The following is a 19,234-nucleotide window of genomic DNA, read 5'->3' on the forward strand; positions in this document are numbered from 1 at the left end:
TTTCTCCTATAGTCAAGCATCTATTTCCCTCCCACATGCACTGTTTTTTGCCTTTTTTGTTTAAGAGAATGGTATTTAGTTCATAAACCTTACAGACAGAAACCACCAGAGAGTCTGAAAAATGTGGATAAGCCTCCAAGAGTTCTGATCCCTAGCCACAAATCTGGACTATTTTTGAAAGCACACCTACCTTTGTGCTATTCTTTGCCTCAAGCAAAAGCTCCAAAACCTCAGCCCCTGACCCTGTGATGAGGCAGCCAAGGCATGAATCAGACCCCACCAGTCCCTCCCCCCATGCTGGACCCCAGTCAATTCACATATTTTCTCAGGAAGGGGTGCCTGCTTTCCTTTTAGTGTAGATGGACTGTGATCTGCTTCTGTAAGCAATAAATGTCTCCAACTCCCTACAAAGCAGCTCTCCTCCTCACTGCTGCCTCAGCCACCTCTTTTCAGCATGAGGTGCTCTTGGCTGCCACAGTGTCCCGGCTGCAGAGTGTGCTCAGAGCCTGGGAAACGGGGCAGTGGGACTGCTGACTGCAGTGGGTGTGAGACACAGGACACTGAGTGAGCCATAACCATCAGCAGCTGATTTCTCACACATTCATATTTTCACCAAGAAAGAATAAAGGGCGGCCGAATGAGGGGCTGCTTCATCTAGGGAGTGTAGCTCACTGTTGGAATAGTCCCAGGCTGTAGCTTTGTGATTAGATGTGAGGCCAAATGGATTAAAGGGAAAGAAACAGCACTGGCTCTTGGGTTTTTAAATAAACCCCCTCTTGAGCTAGTTAAGGGAAATTCAACCTCCCACCATAATTTCCTAATACTTTGGACAAATAAAAAAAAGTTAACTTTTTACAAAGGCTAATGAACTAAGCTGCCATTTTACAGTACAAAGAAAACTGAAGTGCAGAAAGAGGAAAGGTTTGCTGTGTGCGCAGGGGATAAGGAACATGAGTTCTACTCACTGACACTTGACCTTTGCTATGGTTGTAAAGACACTGCTCTCCTTCCGTTTCCCATTTTTTTTTTCTTTTAAATAAAATGCTAAGATTTTATTTTGAAGCAGGTTGGCACAAAAGACCATCAGAAGACACACCACAATATTTTTTTTTTTAAATAACTAATCTAATTAAAGGACACAATATTTTCAAGCATTATTTGGGGAGATGTGACAGTTACTAGATGGCACTAAATCAGCCTCAAAATAACAAAATATTCTATCTATACATTAGTGTGCAACTTCATCTCATTGATCCAAAATGAATTCAGCATCCTATTTTGTCTGCAATTGCTGATGGAGTTCTAAGACTAGCATAATCTATCTTTGAGATAAGCAAGCAGATATGGACAATGATTTAATTCAGAGGTCATCACAGCAAGAGTCATGCATGTGAGAAGGGCGCACAGATATACACAGATGACAAGACAGTTCACAAAGAATGGGGAATCGAATCTGAGCCCTATGTTTGTAATACTACTCCCTGCTGCCATCTTCCTCTTGTTTTGTATTGGTGGTGTCAGTGCAGAAAATTGTACTCCCTGATCCCCTTCTCAAATAATACTGAAATGTCTTCCTTCCTCTTCTAACAAGGCAGCAACTAGCAAAAAGCCATTGCGTTTTTTTGGTTATCCATGAAACAAATGATCCCAATTTAATAAATGAATCCAGGATTTAGTCTATCAATCTCCAGGTGATGAACAGAAATATGACAGAAAAGAGAGTATGCAAGTATTTCTCAGGGTATTTGTTAGTAATCTCATGGTGACTCTTACTAGTATGGTTTGGTTTTAGAATCATGTGTTGTTTCTAAATCACGAGTTCCTTGATGCCATGATGGTGTTTCAGGAACTGAAGACCTTTATAAGGATTCAGTCATGGAATTTCTCCTAACATTAGCAGAAAAGACATAGCCAGTCTGTGGAGGGTTACTGCTCTTTGAACCCATCCCCCATGAAAGAACTGAGCCTAAAGCAACACAAGATAAGAAATGCAGACAAATATTGTTATTCCAGACTCATCTTCCTCAGTGAAAAAGCTGGGTTTCTTCAGAGTCCTTAATATTTGGGGTTAAAGAAGTCAATGGTTTCTACAGACCAGCACAGCAAAAGCCAATTAAATACAATTTGGTTCATATGACATACCAAACAAAGTATTCACAATCTAGCTATATAGAGCTATCAAGGGTTTAGAATTTTTGGTTTCTTTCCCATCCCAAGGGATGTAGTCTATTTTTTGCACAAAAGTCTCCTATCATTGGAACACATACTATAAAATACAATGTTGGTTCAACATTGATGAGACAATATTATCTTTCACAGATGTTTTATTTTTTAGAACGGGAAGCAATTCACATTTTTGCTTATCAGAACTCCAGAAAGGACTGTTCAATCAACATTTTATACCACTCTATCTTTCAAATAGACTTTGAAATTGCTAAAACTGGTATCTCAGTGCACAGTTGTCAAGTGGAATTGTAAAGTGAGAGAGTCACTGCCTAAATGTCTGTATGTAATAAAGATTGGGGTGAATTGAAGAACAAAACAGCGGTCAGCAGAAGTGTGTCTAGCTTCTCTTTGAACCCAAGCATATTTACAAAAAGGAGAAACATTCTATTCTAGCAGATTGCCTAATTTTCAAGTTAAACTGCATTGACTCGTTGGACCATGTCCTGAGCAATTCCGGGCACAAAAGCGGGAAAATATTCCATTATACAAGATAATTCTTTTACACAGCAGTCTCCACTAATAGCTGGTGTGGGCTACAATACTGTAGTACACTGGGGTCAACACACCTTGTTCCCTACCTACTACAATTTAATTTTGTGGCTGAGTCGTGTTGGAAGGACAGCATATAGAGATGCAGGCGCTGTAGTTACAACTGTATTTTATAGTACTGATAGGGATCCTTGCAGACTGCTGGCTGCATGGCCGCTCCCACTGTCCTTTCCCTTTCTCCCAGGTGATGAGAAAAGCATCCATAGCACAAGCTGAATGCTGGAATCCTTACTCACATGCTGGATAGGCACATGGCCATGTGACAAAGCAATGTCTCAGTCAGTAAGTGACAGATGATGATCTGGCCTTTGACAGTAAATAAAGTCCCCACCCTCCATCTCCTCCACCATGGCTGCACATGCAGCTGTTAGATGTAATATTGTCATTTCAGGGATATGTCAGTCATATGATAAGGTAGTGAGTGAGGAGCATTTGGGAACAACAGTGCCAGGAAATGGCTGCTGGTCAGATGAACCACACTATTCTGGTGGGCTGGGCATGACTGCCCAGGGAATCTCCGTTTTTGCTTTATGTAAGGTTGCTTTCCCAATGAATAGTGTTCCATTTCTCATTTGACTGAGTGCACATTTACACATGCACACACAAACCACAACATAATTCAGGTTTAAAGAGACCTCTGAAGGCCCAAGATCCCACTCAAAGCAGCACCCACTTGGATCAGGTCCTCTGACTGAGTGCCCCTCACCAAGTCTGAACTGGTACCACCACAGGGAAAGCAGAGAGGCTGCTGTTTGCAATGCACCACAAAAAGGAGAACAAGGCACTGTATGTGCTGGTTGTGAGAGTTTCATAAGTGCTTTATATGAGGTGAGGCCTGTGCAAGTGGGAAATGCCATAAATTCTCTGTCTGTAATGACACTGCAATAGGGAAAAATCTGAAGACCATTTTGCAGCTGCTTTGAATAATGACAGACTTTTCCCTATACTGTCTGAAACTGAAAAATTACAACTTATTTCTTCAAAGCTTTAAGTAATCCTCTCCCCATCCAGGAAGGGAAGAGTTGGAACAGCACCAGAGAGTGGCTTGGGAGCAAAGCTTCAGTACCAGGACTTGAGCTCTTTCTCTCTTCCATGTGGTTGATAGTTTCCAGGTCTAGTTTGGTTTCTGTCAATTAGGAGGACACAGTGCAATTCCAGACAAACAGGAATCCCGAACGTGAGCTAACAGCTCCAACAGAAAGGCTAGTTAGGAGCATAATAGGTTTGCTAAGAAATGTGTGTGGTTTACTACCTGCCGGGCACAGACCTCCCTGTGGGAGCAGCACTACCAGGAAGCAGGGAACTGCCTGGATTTGCATTCAGTGCATGACAAAGGTGAAGGGGAGGCATATAAGCACACCAATACCCTGCGGACTTCTCCAGCAGCAGCCTCTACACAAAGGGCTTCAACCTCATGGAAATCTTCTTTGTCAACAGTTTTAACTCAATCTTTTACACACTTAAACAGCTCTCCAGGAGGGATGCTAAAACAAGACCGGCTCTTACTGGCTTCATAATTGATGCTTGCTCAGAAAGGTTTAGATGCACACTAATAATTAGGAACAGATCAACGTGGCTTAATTAGGGAAAGTGCTGTCTTGCTGACTGCTAAGTTTCTTGATGTCATTACATCAGTAGTATCCTAGTGACAGATGGACCTTAGAAAAAGTTCAGGTGACAAGAAAAGGAATTAAATATTTAGTCTTCTACAGGAATCTGGACACATCTAGGGTTAACTGCAGATATACATACATCCTATAGACAGGATGAGTCACTGGAAAATTCTCCAGATGCAGAGGCTCTGCATCTCATTTAAACTATTCAGCACAGGTGGGAAATTCATTCCAAATACCATCTCAACCTGTCAGAAATTCCTCTCTTAAAGATGTGATCAACTCCCATATCCTGCACTTAAACTTCCGTTCTGACAGTACAGCCATGGAAATTTAAGTAAATTTGACATTTCCATAAGCTGGGATGTTTGTAATGTTAGAACTATTAATATACCTGAATAAGGTGTAAATTAAAAGTGAATTATCTTACCTGCAGTGTCGGCGCTGCTCTTGCTGGACACAATTTTCATCATCTTCTCACTAAATAATAACAAGAAAAATTGAAATTTTAATTTACTAACTATTAAAATTGTAGTGAAGTTTATATTCAACAAATTTAATTGCCTTAAAACATATATATTTATTAATTTAAATCACCAATAATTTGTCAGTCATCAGCAATTTTTTTAATCACCTTTTAGCAGAAGTTAAGCAATGAATGGAGTATAAGCAGTAGAAAGCACAGAGATGTAGCTACATTAATTCTTTTTATCACAAAGAAGAGTAATGCAGTTCATATCCATCTATCATTTGGCATATTCTCCCTCTCTGCCTAGCATTCTCATGGAGATGATAAAGAAACTTAAAAATGATTGAGCATTTAGGATTTTTTTTTACTATTACAATCAAATATATTTTTGTTGATTGATTACTAAAATCATTACAGATGAATTCTGTTTTTACCTAGAAGAATCTTTGCTATTACTTGTATTTGGCCCTTTTAAAAGCGCAGACTGAACAAGACCAGTTAAACTGGCAATCTGTTTCTCCATGGCTTGTATCCTCTCTCTGTAAGACAAGAGAACCGTTCGTTAAAGCCAGATATATTTGCTTTCAGACTTGTTTTTTTAGGTGAATGATTACCACAGGATTGGAAAGACACTACAGAGTTTGTGCAAAGGCCCTTGGGTACAGTTTGCATATACCTTATTGCAGCAGCTTACCAGATCTCAGTTTGGACAGCTTTTGCAACTTAACAGACAATTTTAAAAAATCTGCTTAGTTAAAAAGAACAAAACAAACAACCAAGTAATAAACTTCTAACGACCTCACAAGACAGGCACCTAAAACAATTTGTTAATGCCAGTTGGTACTAGTGAAAAAGTCTTTTTCAGCATTACATGAATTTTCTCTTTTACCTACATTGGGCCAATCATTTTGCCTGTACTTAAGGTTTCAGAATTAAAGACTTTACACTTCTTGTTACTATTTTTACTTTCCCCAGACTCAGAATTTTTGTCTGGGAAGCATTTAATCTGCCCAAGCAGACGACTTTCCAGCCCAAATCCTTTCCACCTGACATCACAACTGTCTGCTTCGAAAAGGACAGAAATGTGACAGAGAGGCACAAAATGCAGACTGTACAGTAATGTTACAATAAAACAGATTTTCTTTTGTGCACATATCCTGAGAAATTCCCAAAAAAACAGAAGAAAAGAGATGTAGAGTTATAATAAGTATAACCAGTGTTTTCCATAGGAACCAAAGGTCACTAAACAAGAACAATAACTTTTTTTTGGATGTGAATGCTAACATCTGCGTGTTTATCTGTCTGCATAAATCCATATATTAGTTAGGTACCAGGGGACTTCCTCAGTTGGCTCCAAACCAGCCTTTTGCTCACACAGGTGCCTACTTGTACATGCCAGTATGTCAAAGACACACCACAACACAGACACACATCAGTATGGCACCTTCTGAAAAGGCATCCCTCTACCACAGCACTTACGTGTGTGGGGAGACTTGCAGGAGGACATTCTAACAGCAGGCTGTGGCTTTGGAAGATGACTGGGAAGAAAACTTCTCAAAAAGCAAGATTAAGGTTAAGACCAGCAGCAGGGACTGATGAGAGAAGATGGGACACACAAACTCAGACACAGACTCAGCATGCTGCATGGCCTATCCATCACCACAGCGGCATTCTGCGCACACGGGAGCAGCCAAACTCTGGCCACCCCAGCTGCAGTTGCACTTTGGTGGCCAAAGCAATAGCATCAATCAATAAGAGTCATAGAAACTCAAATGTAGGTACCAATAACAGGCAAAAGCAAGCTGACATGATAAAAAGCAAGTAACCAGCCCTGCTTGTAGCCAGACGGATTGTCCAGGCTAATTATTTCATTCACATTCAGGGAATGAACGAGGTTTCCTGGGATAGCACACAGATACCATAGCCAGGAGAGACTCAGAGACACCCAGAGGTTGAGAAAACAGGGCAGCAAAACAAGCAATGAGATGCTAACAGACACAAGCCGGGAAGCAGAGAGTGCTCAGTCAGTCCCCAGCCAGCAGACATGTTCTTACTGCAATTTAATGCAGTGCACGCATCTCACTTTTCTGTCTTGATGTTGAAAGGTATTTTGAAGGGTGATGAGAAGACTAGTGAATCTGACTTAATTCACTTCAAACCAAGAAATATGTTATGGAATTTCCACTATTACAAGTTTTAAAATAAGCAACTGGTGCAGGCTACAGTAACCTTTGGAACAAAAACAAGTACTAAAACCCAGGGATAAATATACTCTAACAAACTTTCATGCAGCATTTTTGACACTTAATAATGAAAACATTTTTTTTCCCCCAGATAATCATCACAAAACCTTCCTGGAACTAAGCTCAACTGGAAGTCTATCTGTTTTACCAATCCATAAATATGATGTTTTTTTCATCCCACATTAGATAATCTGGAAACAATTTTCTGCTTCAAAAGATATTATGGCAACACAAAGCTGATCTTGTCCTTTGCCATGAAATCTAGGAAAGTATGTTGTTAAGAAGGAGAGGGATGTTCCAAGATAGGAGATGATGAAAAACGAATGAAATACTGGAATCAATTGCACAGAACACATTATTTTTCATATGGTAAAAGCATTAAGAATGTGAAGAATTTACTTGTGCTCTGGAGTTACTCTGTTAGAAACCAGGCAGATTTTTCCTGTAATAATTCCACTGTAACACCCAGACTTGTTATGGCCATTAGCATCAAACATTTCAAAAACAGGTGTCTGAAAGGTGCCTTTTAGGCATTAAATAAAACAACCTGATCTTTGGAGGCAGTCAGACTGAAGGTGGAGGGAGGCAGCTTGTTCCAGCATGGGCAGGAAGGGATGCAGATGGCCTGGTGGTGGGGCTGTAACCTGGCCTGGTGTGGCTGGAGGGCTGGTGGCCCAGTTCCGTCACCACAAAGCCCCAGAGGAGCACGGACAGGACCTGCAGTGGACCCCTTTGCCTCCAACTTCCTTGTGAAGGGCTGGAGCAGACTCAACAATGCTTTCCTCAGGCTGCACAAGGCCAGGGTCTATCAGGGATACCAGCATTGCCATGACAAAAATAGTGATTTTTGGTTCTCAGCATTGTGTTTTCTACCCCTCACTGTGCTCACTGGTGTGGAGAGGGGAGATGGGACCAGCCTGTCCCAGCAGCTCTGCCTGCACAGGGCAGGCCAGAGTCCCATGGATGGGGCAGGCAGGGTCCCCAGGCGTGGGACAGGCTCCAGTGACACAGGGCAGGCTGGGATGGGGAGCAGTAGCACAGAGGGCAGACAGGGAACAGAGTGGTGCCTCTGCTTGCTGCCACCACAAGGGCGGTGGGCCAAGAAGAGCCAACCCGTCTCTGCTCCCAGATTAATTTCCCAGATAAAGCTGCATCTCTCCACCACCCAGGAAGAGCAGGGAGGGTCCCTTTTACAGCAGTTGGGAAAGAAATGGCTATTTTATCAGCCTGAGCACAGAAAGGCATTGTTTCACGTTGTTTTCCTGTGAATGCTGGGAGAGTCAGAGGTGGCAGCATGCTGGGGAGGAAAGGAGAGGACAAGGTCAGAAGCAACGCCCAGCAGAACTCTGTCAGACTTGGCTTTGGCTTCTCACAGACCCTGGCCAAGAAGGCAGGGACAGGCCCCTTGCCAGCCCTCTTCTCCCCAGCAGCCTGACCCACAGCTCTGGCTCTAGGGATGTCCAGGAACTGGGGCCCTGCCTTAGCATCTCACTCCCCAATTTCAGCAGAACCAAAGCAAGCCCTTGCTTCTCTGGGGAACATGATACACCAGATATCAGATTTCTTCCTTACAGCTTCACTGATCTTTCATGTTACTCCCTCTATTGCAGTGAACTGGAAGTAATTCCAAGAAGGGGTACAGCATATTGCTGAATTGGTATCCACTTGTCACAGCAATGCTATTAAAGTGTGACATGCCACTTGCATGTTACTGTCCTTTCCTGGGGACATCTTTAATATTCACATCACAGAAGATACTTTTTACACATGCAGAATAAAATTGGTCTGTGTAACTGTTCATTCACATTCCTGTCCAACCCCAGGCAGCGCAGCACATCACCCACAAAAGATGTACTCAAACACCAAATCTGCACCATGAACTACCTGGCACACCTTCCTGGAGAAAAAATTTTCTGTGACTTCCTATTTAATAGTTAAGCTCCAAGTGAAGCAATGAAAAAGGGGTCAGAGACAGAGAAATAAACATTTCTTTCTATACTGTATGATAGAAACGTTTCATTACAATTTTTTTTTACCTCACTGGGAAAAGAAAGGAACAGGAGTAGGCTGTTTTTCCCAATGACTTTCCCAGATTCAAGTGAAGGTGTCTTAAGACTTTACTGCAAATTCCCCCAAAACAGATGAGAGGGGTTCTTGAAAGGGTGGGAACCAAAGATCAGCAGAATTTTTCTGTGTTCTGCTTTCTTCCCACAGAAGGATTCACACAGGTGAATATGTCATTCCTCTAAGGAGAAGATTAAACTCAAACCTTCTGCATCTTGAAACTAAAGGGGAAAGGAAGTTCTGAAGCACACCAGCTATTACATTATTTGACAACTCTCATCCCAGAGCCTGCCTCTCATCTTCCTACAAACAGTTCCTCTAACACAAGGAAGACAAAATACAGTTTACCTTTCCTCCATCCTGTATTGGTCATTTGACTTCATTTTTTCTGCCTGGCTATTCAACACCTTTCACAGAGGAATATGCAGTTCTGGTCCTGTGAAAAGTGTCTGAGACAGTGTATTTGTAAAGCCTCCCCTTATAAAACACTCCTTTAACTCTCACTGTTCATGACTTTACAAAACAGGGTCATTTTTCCTAATGCATAGAGAGTCCATCTGTACTTCAGCATATCAAACAATAAAGTGGTTGTGGGGGGGGGGACAAGATCTAATAATCTACACGTGGCCATTACACTTTAGTCTTGAACTGCAAGCCATGAGCCCATAATGTGATCACATTTTTTGCTCAATCCAACTGTCATCTTTTCTCCCTAGTATGGCATAAAAAGAAGAGGACAAAAGTTGCGTTCAGGCAGAAGAGAACCAAAGTACACCCTGAAAATGCTTTTGGAGGAGAAGTATTCCATAGAGTTATTTTGCTGTTTCAGAGTAGAAGGATTTATTATATATATATTTCGCACTATCAAATAATCTAGAATTGTGTTGTAAATGCAAAGATCTTAGGTTAAACAGCATTTAATTTAATGCACTTTTGGATAAACAGCTTCTTTTCCAATTTATCAACATTTAAACATCTGCTTTGCCTGTAGTAACTTCCAGAAATGTCCCACAAGCTACATGAATGAGCCATCCAAAAATATGACAGCAAGTCTCTGTTTAAACAACTCATGCACACAAGAATTTACTCATTCTTCCAGTAGACCACAGATTTAAGAGATGATGACCCTTTGAAGGTGAACTGCTGTAACCTGTTATAACTTCTAATATTTTTCTGCACATGAATACTAACATCTTTTATTTCTTTAAATCTCCATGAATTTGTTTCTTCTCACTTTTGTAAAAGAGCTTTATATGGGACTCTTCTGGTAAATGAATTAACTGTGAGAATTTAGTCAATCCTTTATACCACTACAGAAGTAGTTATCTTGGAAATAGCCAAGGTAAAAGAGTTACAAGAAAGCATTACATGAAGTAATTAAATCCCTCTCAACTCTGCTTTAAATAACTGGCTTGATGAAACTGGCTTCCGTGGTGTCAAATTAAAATGGGAAACTCCAACAGAAGAGCTCAGAAATCCCAGTTTTCATCTCTTGTAGATCCAAATTTGCTGCAGATAATGTTCCAAAGGTAATGGAACAATTTCCTTCAACAAAACCAGGATATCTGTTTTAAGTACCCAACATTTTCTGATAAAGTACAGAGATATCCCAGTTCAGCCTTGGACTGCAAAATTGAAGAATTGAGATAGGAAGAGAGATTCACTTTTACTTCTGACATTGTCACTATCCCTTTCAATCTTTCCCCTGATTTATACTTAAACTTGCATTGTCCTGAGGTTATGACAGTGCTGCTTCGAGGAAATTTCCATAAAGTCATGACACAAGAGATGTTTTCTTTGCTCTCAGCACACTCCACTAGGGATTAAAGCAACAACAGTGCTGAGATGATGGGTTTGGTGCCTGCAGGGTCCTCAACCTGCTCCTGAATGAGTCAGGATGGGGAGTCTCATGTGCCACAGTGCAGAGATGAAAAAGACCTCTCTCCTCAGCAGCTCCAAGGCCAAGAGCTCCTCTGTGTGCCCAGAGCTGACACCTCTGCAGGCAGGCTGACTGAACACACTGCCCTGCGCTTGCCGTGGCCTGGCTCTCAGGCACTTGGCATCAGCAAGTGGGTTACATATACAACAGAGCAGCCTACACCTTATTTATTTTATCATGCCTGGAAGAGAATGAATTCAGACCTATCTCTACAATCCCAAAAATACTCTTTCTCACAGAAGCAAGCCCATACTGTTTACGGGTGTAAACTCTAAGTCCTACACAACAAGGTAGGGGATACCATTCTGCCATTAGGAACATCGCCCTTCAGGTATCCATAACAACCTTGTAACAACTCAATCCCAAATGAAGCAGGAAAAGAGCACCTCAACATGGATAACTCCTTGTTTAGTTTAGTATGGTTTAAACAGTGTTTGCTTTCAAAGTTCACGAGATTATTATAAAGCTAAATTAAAGCTTAGTGCATTTTGTGTTTGTAGAACTCAAACCCAATTCTTAATATTGCATGCAATTTGCATGAATTCCTTTTGATATTTACAATTACTTTTAGAAAGTCACACTTCCTCAAGGTTAAGAAAAGCCACAACCCATAAAGACAGCTTTCAAAATTATTCTTTCAGTGTCATGTGCCTAATACACACCATGCTGAATTTTAAGATCATGTATTTATTTGGAAGTGCAATTATGCAAATGTTGTTTTCTTCATTGTTAATATATTCTGGGACCAGGATTAAAACACCTGGTGCAAAACTCCCTTTTAAGGAGCTGCAGAACTATCTGTGGAGTTTCTCTTTATCCATTCACAAACAAACACTCTTGTGCATATCTGTGCAGCTGAGTGAACAGCTGAGATGCCCAGAAGACAGAAAATTGTACAAACATAAAAGTTTTCGGTGTCCTTCCTTATTTTCAATTCCTATAATGAACTTTGTAGAATTTTCAATCTGTAAATGGACTAAAATTGGCAAATTTCCTTCAAATAATTTCCTAGATATAATAATGACGGCTTGAAATGAAATTTCAGATACCTGCAACTTTCTCTCGGAAACAGATACATAAAAATCCAATTTCACTGATTTTACATCGTAATATGCCCTATCTCATACTCTTATGTCATAACTACCAAGCTATAAGCCTGTAATTTTTGTGGGTGGCTGTTTTTCTTTATATTCTTCCATTTTTTCCCCACCAGTGGATCTCATGACCCACTTTTTTTTCTGGCCAAGCATGGTAAGCAGCAACTAATTATTGAGCAAGCTGCTTAGATAGAGGGAAAGCCTAGGGTCTATATGAAGCTCTGTATCTTCCCAGTGGTTAAGGCAATCAGCAGTTACCTTTGGCCTCTGTGAGCTCAGCATTTTCCAGCTATTCATCTTCACTTCCCTAAAGAGCTCTATAAAAGTTAACAGCACAAACAATACGCTAGAGATTAACGCAGCTCATATAAACACATAGCAACCACCTGGCAGTGCAATGATTTTTTCTCTCCCAGGGCAGGGTCTAAGGCAGGAGAAGCCTTCACAGACCTTTGTATAAATTAGGTCCTTAAAAAGACAGGAGAGATCATTGTCATCATTGCCATCACACTGAAGTTAACAACAGTCAGGTCACCAACTACTTGTGATGCTGGAAAAATTATTGGGAACAGTATTCATGTTTCGATTTCTTCCCTGGGACAGACTTGCTTTTCTCAGCAGTTCCCCCTCAAGGAAGATTATTGTAAACAACTGTCCTATTTTTATGCAAATTCATGTTTTACAGGAGATAAGACAGTAATGATAAATTCTTCCCATTTCCTAACACTAGATGAGAAAAACTTCACTCCATAAAGAACCAAAATTGTAATATCAGAGTGTCATTCTTAACGGGGGTGAAATATATTCCCTTATTACCAGGAACAGAACATCATTTGTTCTTGTAACATGATCTGGCTGTCTGCAAAGAAAAATCCCAGTTAATCATTTTATTTTATTATATTTTTTCCAATGACTGAAATTTACACAAATGAAAATAACTAGGGATTCATCATGGGTTGACAATACTTTCAAATTAATAATGGATGGTGTCACATCTCCCCTAAATTACTAAGTACCTTGACAGACAGCTAATAAACACTGCAGCCGGGTGCAGCAGCCTCCTACACATTACATTGTCCCCTGAGTCTTAAACGACAAAGGATGTGCAGATTAGGAACGTTTCTCATTTGCATGAATTAGCCCCCAGCTCTGCCTTACCTTGTCTCCTTGTCCTTGGGCATGGTGGGTGAGCCATAGCCAAAAGCCTGCTTGTCCACAGGGGAGGGCATTGCCTCGGCCATGCCCACAGCACTCCGCACTTTCGCATCCACAAACATGGGCGCTCCCGGCTCCTTTTTGAAGGACTGGCGGCTGGGGGAAGACCTGTCAGGCTGGATGGTGTGGGCGGGAATGTGCGGGCCATGGTGAGGATGAATATCGATCATTCTCATGTCAGCCACCCTGTGGGGTGAGGCTGGAGGTGTTTTAGAGCCGAGAGTGGGCAAATGGCTCTCCGGGTACTTCCGTGACTTTTGTCTGTACAAGGACTGCTCCAGCATTTCGGGCTGCATGGAGGGGTTGCAGTAAGTGCTCGATGACCTCATGGCACTGCGATGGTAGGTGACAATGTGATCGGGGACATCAAGCGGGTGTCCGGGGTGTGGCGCAGCCACACTCATCCTCCCCTCGTGAAACAAGTAGGGGTCACCGTACAGGCCTTCATTTCTCATCAGGGTAAGGTTTTTGTTACTCATGTCCTCATCCGGCTTCACGTCCCGTCTCTCCAGAATGGCGCTTGGGCTGGGCGATATGGAGCGCGAGGCTGGCACGCTGGACAGCCGGTCCCTGGGGATGGTGGCATTGCCTGGCACGCCCATGGGCCGGCCCCCACCATAGGGAATCCTGGATGGAGAGGGAGGCATGGAGTGGGGCACCGGGGTGGATGGGGGAGAGCTGGGCATCGCGTGCAGAGGGTGTGTGGCAGATCCAGGGCGGGAACCACTTGGGCCATCTCGTCCCGTGTAAGCAATTTCCCTCTGCATCTGGAAAGAGAAGGAAAAACACCTCAGATACAAAATCACTGAATTAGCAAAATATGATGTGGGTTGTCTACAGAAAATTAGGAAATAATAACAAACCCTCGAGAAAAAATAATTTTACATCTGCATAAATAAAACACTTTGGGACCTCAGTGCCTAACAAAAACAACAACTATAAATAGCAATAAAATGGGCTGTATGTTAAAGGAATATGAGAGGTTTAAAAATGCTTTTACTTATGCAAATATAATCTCACCCTAATCTGATATTCACAGCTACTGAAGCTGAAATCAGGGGTTGTGGTGCCAGGTGTTCCACGTACATGTAGCCAGTGAGAGACTTACACAGTTTATTGATCAGACACACAGACTAGAATTCATTGATTCCAAAGCAGGATAAAAATGCTGGTGCTCTGGCATCACAAACATACCTGAAGTTCTTAGACAAGAAAAAGAAATTTTACAACTAATTAGCCATTTTCTTCAGCGCAGGATTTAAGCTTTTGCTAATGACTTGATGTGGTCTTTATTACATAGAGGATACACAAAGCACAGTAGAAAAACACACATTGACTATAACACAGTCAACTTATATGAAAACAGTCTGATCATATGTAACATGTGCCATTGCAAAGATAAGACTGATTCACAGGGTTTGTGGAGCACATGCTCAGAAAGTCATTGAACATTTTATCATAGTTTTGCAAGCAGCAGCAGCAAGGAATGAACAAGCAAGGAAAAGAAAAGGGAAACTTCTAAAACAAATGTATTAGTGCTTTGTTAAGAGAGGCTTGGCAAAAATCTGCAATGGACACATGTGCTTTTAAGAGTGTAGAACCTCACTGTGCCCAGCCATGACCAGTCTGGATTGCTGAACGCTGTCAACGACAGACAGGGGAAATTCTCCCTCTAGAAAGCGTCATGTGTCTGCTCTGGTGCCCTTGGGGTAAGGTGGATGAAGAGGGATATGAAAGAGTCAGCTGAGGACTAACTGCATAAGAAAAAAAATTATAATTTCTAAAATTCATGCTGACAATTTAATCTTCCCTCTCCAGCACCTCCAAGGGATTGTAGAAAACTGTGTATCAGCAAGCCTGACTCCACATTCCTAAAGTTACAGAGCACAAAATAATGTGGATATTGCTGATCTGAAATCTACACAATTTTCCTCCCCTTTCACTCCTTGCTTTGATAATGTGACTGGATTCATTGTAGTTACAGTGATCCATGGCAGATGAAGCAAGAGATTATTCCTGCCCTACCACAGGTTTTTCCACTGGTAAGGGAATTGCAGTGTCAGTACATAAACAATAGCTGTTCTTATCACAGCAGGTTCTGCACTCAGGAATTAGAAATGACGTTCCCCAGGGCCAGAGATCAACAGTCTGGAGTATCACATATTAGCAAGAAGAAAGGAGATAACCTGATTGTGGCCACAGCAATAATAAATAAGTGTAACAGAACAAAGGTGTGTACTGGGATGGGTCATAAGTGAGCCAGACAAAAATTGTTAAGTCAAACAGGAACATGGTATAATTTTTTCATTTACACAGAGAATAAGTCTAGTCTGGAATTTTAAATAAGATATAATTAAAATATAACTAAACAGTATTAATGACTTTATAAGAAGGAATTCAACACAGTTTTTTCTATTGGTGTGAAGAACCACTGCAACATACTAAGCTATATTGTGCCTACTGACTCTGGCCCTGGGCCAGCAGAACAAAATGACTCCTACTGACTTGAGCAGTTTTGGGATCATGTCTTCAGGGACAGGCAGATACAGGTGTTTTACACCAAGAGAAGAACCCAGATAAAGAAAATCCTCCTAGATTTCTACTGTACAAGCTACACAATATCCTGTTTAGTTGCTTCACATAAAGCTACAACAATTGGAATAGTATCTGTCAAAGAAAACACAGCCATTAGGATAGGCTGGGTTGCAGTGAGAGGAAAATTCCAATGTTACGGAATTTTGTTATGGAGAGGAGAAAATTTCCATGGGAAGATTTGAAAGCAACGGGTTTAATTTCCCCTAACTTCTGGACTTCATATTCCTGTATATGTTCATTCATTACTCATAAGTCAAAGCAATCTGTCAAAGAAAAATTCCCATCTTCCACCATAACACCATTTAGATGGAGTACTTTAGGATGGAAAATAATTCGAATATGGGACTGAGCTATTGCTCAAAATCTTGTGTCTGAGTCCTGTTGTATGTAACATTATTTACTTTTGCTTTAAAGTAGTGCTTGGAGTACAGAGCCTCAATCAAGACTCCCTTGGGCTGGGCAGGGCACAAACACCTGGGCACCCAACCCCTTTCTGAGAAGTTCACCTGCTATTTTAAGCCAGGACTCAGGCCCTGGGTAGAGTGTACCAATGGGGAGACTGCTGGAGCCAGAGAGTCCAGGGTGCTCAGGAAAGATTCACTGGGGCATGTGGGCTGGGCAGGGACCTGAGCTGGTCACCAGGAGCCAGGCAGCTTTATCCGGTGGACTACAGTGTCTTCTGCCACATGGCTGGTATGTTTTCTCTTTCCACTTTTCTCTCTCCTCCAGACTATTTGCTAATAGTAAGTTTAAAAATGTGAAGGATGGTCTTTTCTTGCTTCTCATCTGTAACTCTTTGGTGTGGTAGTCTAGGCACACCAAAGACGTACAGATGAGAAGCAAGAAAAGACCATTCTTTATATTTTTCTTTTCACCACTCTCTCATATATAGCCCACTTTCTGTGCTGTTTTTCATCTTCTCTCCTCCACCAAAAAACCCCCATGTTGCTCAATGAAACCCCATACTCTTCTACAAAGGCTGTCTTGAGCCACATGTTCCTGGACTTTGCATGACTCAGGGACAGAGAAAGAGGATATTGGGTTTATCTGAGCCTGTAAATGCTGGGTGCTGTCCCACACGACTGCTTTGAGGGCAAAAGAAATATTTTTTAGTGCAAGCACAGGATCATTTGCTTTTCAACTGCAGCCATGTCATATGTTTACCTGAGGGTGGAGATTCCTTTAGCACATAGCTCTTCCTTGTTCCTACTGCCTACAGACCTTACATCCTTGAAATGGAAACTTGTCTTACCAATCCTTAGGTTAAAATATGGTAAACAATTAGCAACCATTTCTGTATAAAACATTTGAGGGAAAATCATATCACTGAGAATCTTTCCCTTTCTGCAGTAAAAAAGAACATATCATGTTTAAAAATCTGCTGTGGAGATTTTTGGTCAGTCAAACAAGACTTAAGTCTAAAAGATACAGATTTTGCTAATTTTTTTTAAACTGAGTCTCTATATGCTAAAAGAGTCAATGTTCTATAAAACCAGTTATGTTCTTTACTTCAAAGCCTGTTGGCACCCTGAGCAACTTGCTATCTTTTGAAAATGTCTATATGCACAAAGTCAGCAAACCATCCACCCAGGTGGGCAGAGGGAGCCTTGCTCTTGGTGGCTGCACAGAGGACAAGCAGTGGCGGTGTCTCTGCAGCCAGGGCTCTCAGAGCTGTGCCTGCATGCACCAGGGCAGTGCCCGCCGCGAGGGCAGTGCCCGCCCCGAGGGCAGTGCCAGCCGCGAGGGCAGTGCCAGCCATGAGGGCAGTGCCAGCCGGCACCCAGCACCGCGCTGCCACTGAGTCACCGGCACAGCACCAACGCTCCTGCTCACTGTGCAGCTGGATACCAGACACAGCCTGACTCAAACCTTTATCTGCTACGATCTCAACATGAAACTCGGGCAAAGGGAAAAGTAGGCCAAGTTTCTGACCTGGCAGCCCTTCCCTCTGCTCTCCTAAGCCTCCTCTACATCACCAGAGAACACAGCAACTGGCTTTGCCCCAAGATTTTCAGCCTGCCAAAATACCTACAGTGAACATGTTCCCAAGGTGAAGGTTATCACCCTCTTGAAGACACTGGGGAGTTCCCGACAGACTCCATTAATCACCTCTCAGCCATGTGAAGCTATTATTTTTCTTACTCTCCCTTTGACACCCTGTACTTCCCCAAGGAAAGTGCTCCTATGCTCTGCAAACTGGCTCACCCAACAGTAAACACAGGACACCTGCAAAGAATTTTATTGAGACCTTGCAGTCTATGATGAAAAAGCTACAGTAATACTAAGTACTGATACAATACTGATAAACTAAACTGTAGAGAGATCTTTTATGAAAATTGCTCAACAGAAAAAAAGCCCTCTAAAAGTAAGGCAATCCTTTACTTTTCCACTTGAAGAAAGACTTAATGAAAGAACCCTCAATCCAGCAACAACAGAATCCATCACTTTGTTCTCTCTTCATAAAAATAAACTGACAAATTCACTGTACTAGTTGTCCAAACTCCTCAGCTTCACAATTAGTTGCACTATATGATTACAATCCTGTCATGACTGATCTTTCATTCCAGTTGGATTTGGAGAGCTGAAAGCACAAATCCACTTTTGAAAAAAAAAAAAAAATTCGAATTTTTTAATATTTGAAAATATTCTTAATATTTCTAAAATAAGATAATTTACAATAAGAAAAAAATACACTTGAAAACTGCAGAATTGGTAAATAGTTAAATAAGAATTTTAAGTATCTGTACCAAAACTATCTGTCACACTTGTCTCTTCTTCCTTTCTCATAGAATGCCTTCTAGCACCTATAAACTTCCCCATTCTATTGAGTAATTACAGAAAAAAAAATCATGCTGGTTGCAGTTGTGGGTTCCTTCACTAACCAATACCATATTTGAAAACTTCAAACACATTAGCATAATTTTTAGCTGTTTCTGAGCAGAAGCTTTTCAATGATATGTACTTTCAGCAGACATCTCTAATCCAAGAGAGCTGAAACATTTCAGAAAAGTATCAGTAAAGACAAAAGTTGAAAAAAAAACACCCACCAGACTTCAGTCAACGGTGATGTTATTTCTTACCAGACATCCCTGAGGTGCTCTAGAGCTTTCCAGATTCATAGATCTGGGTCAACTTGGTCATAGTCTGACCTGGGGTAGGGACCCCAACTCTTCCATGTTCTCTTCTGCAGGGTGGGTATTTGGGGTTACCACGCAGTGACACGT

At 41.6% G+C, this 19,234-nt stretch overlaps 1 protein-coding gene across 18 annotated transcripts in view; it reads right to left on the reverse strand.

The window, feature by feature from the left end:
- KIAA1217 (KIAA1217 ortholog) overlaps nucleotides 1-19,234 on the reverse strand; it is a 335,499-nt gene that overhangs the window by 36,146 nt on the left and 280,119 nt on the right. For 15 of the 18 annotated variants that reach the window (XM_063149891.1, XM_063149934.1, XM_063149854.1 and 12 more), the window contains 3 exons: nucleotides 13,359-14,182; nucleotides 5,292-5,396; nucleotides 4,819-4,868 (listed from right to left, as the gene is read on the reverse strand). In XM_063149891.1, the coding sequence (XP_063005961.1) occupies nucleotides 4,819-4,868; nucleotides 5,292-5,396; nucleotides 13,359-14,182 (979 nt within the window). The remainder of the gene's footprint in view (nucleotides 1-4,818; nucleotides 4,869-5,291; nucleotides 5,397-13,358; nucleotides 14,183-19,234) is intronic. The other 3 variants (XM_063149992.1, XM_063150009.1, XM_063149924.1) reach the window with 1 other exon arrangement.

The sequence above is a fragment of the Melospiza melodia genome, chromosome 1 (assembly GCF_035770615.1).
Source record: "Melospiza melodia melodia isolate bMelMel2 chromosome 1, bMelMel2.pri, whole genome shotgun sequence".
NCBI lineage: Eukaryota > Metazoa > Chordata > Aves > Passeriformes > Passerellidae > Melospiza > Melospiza melodia.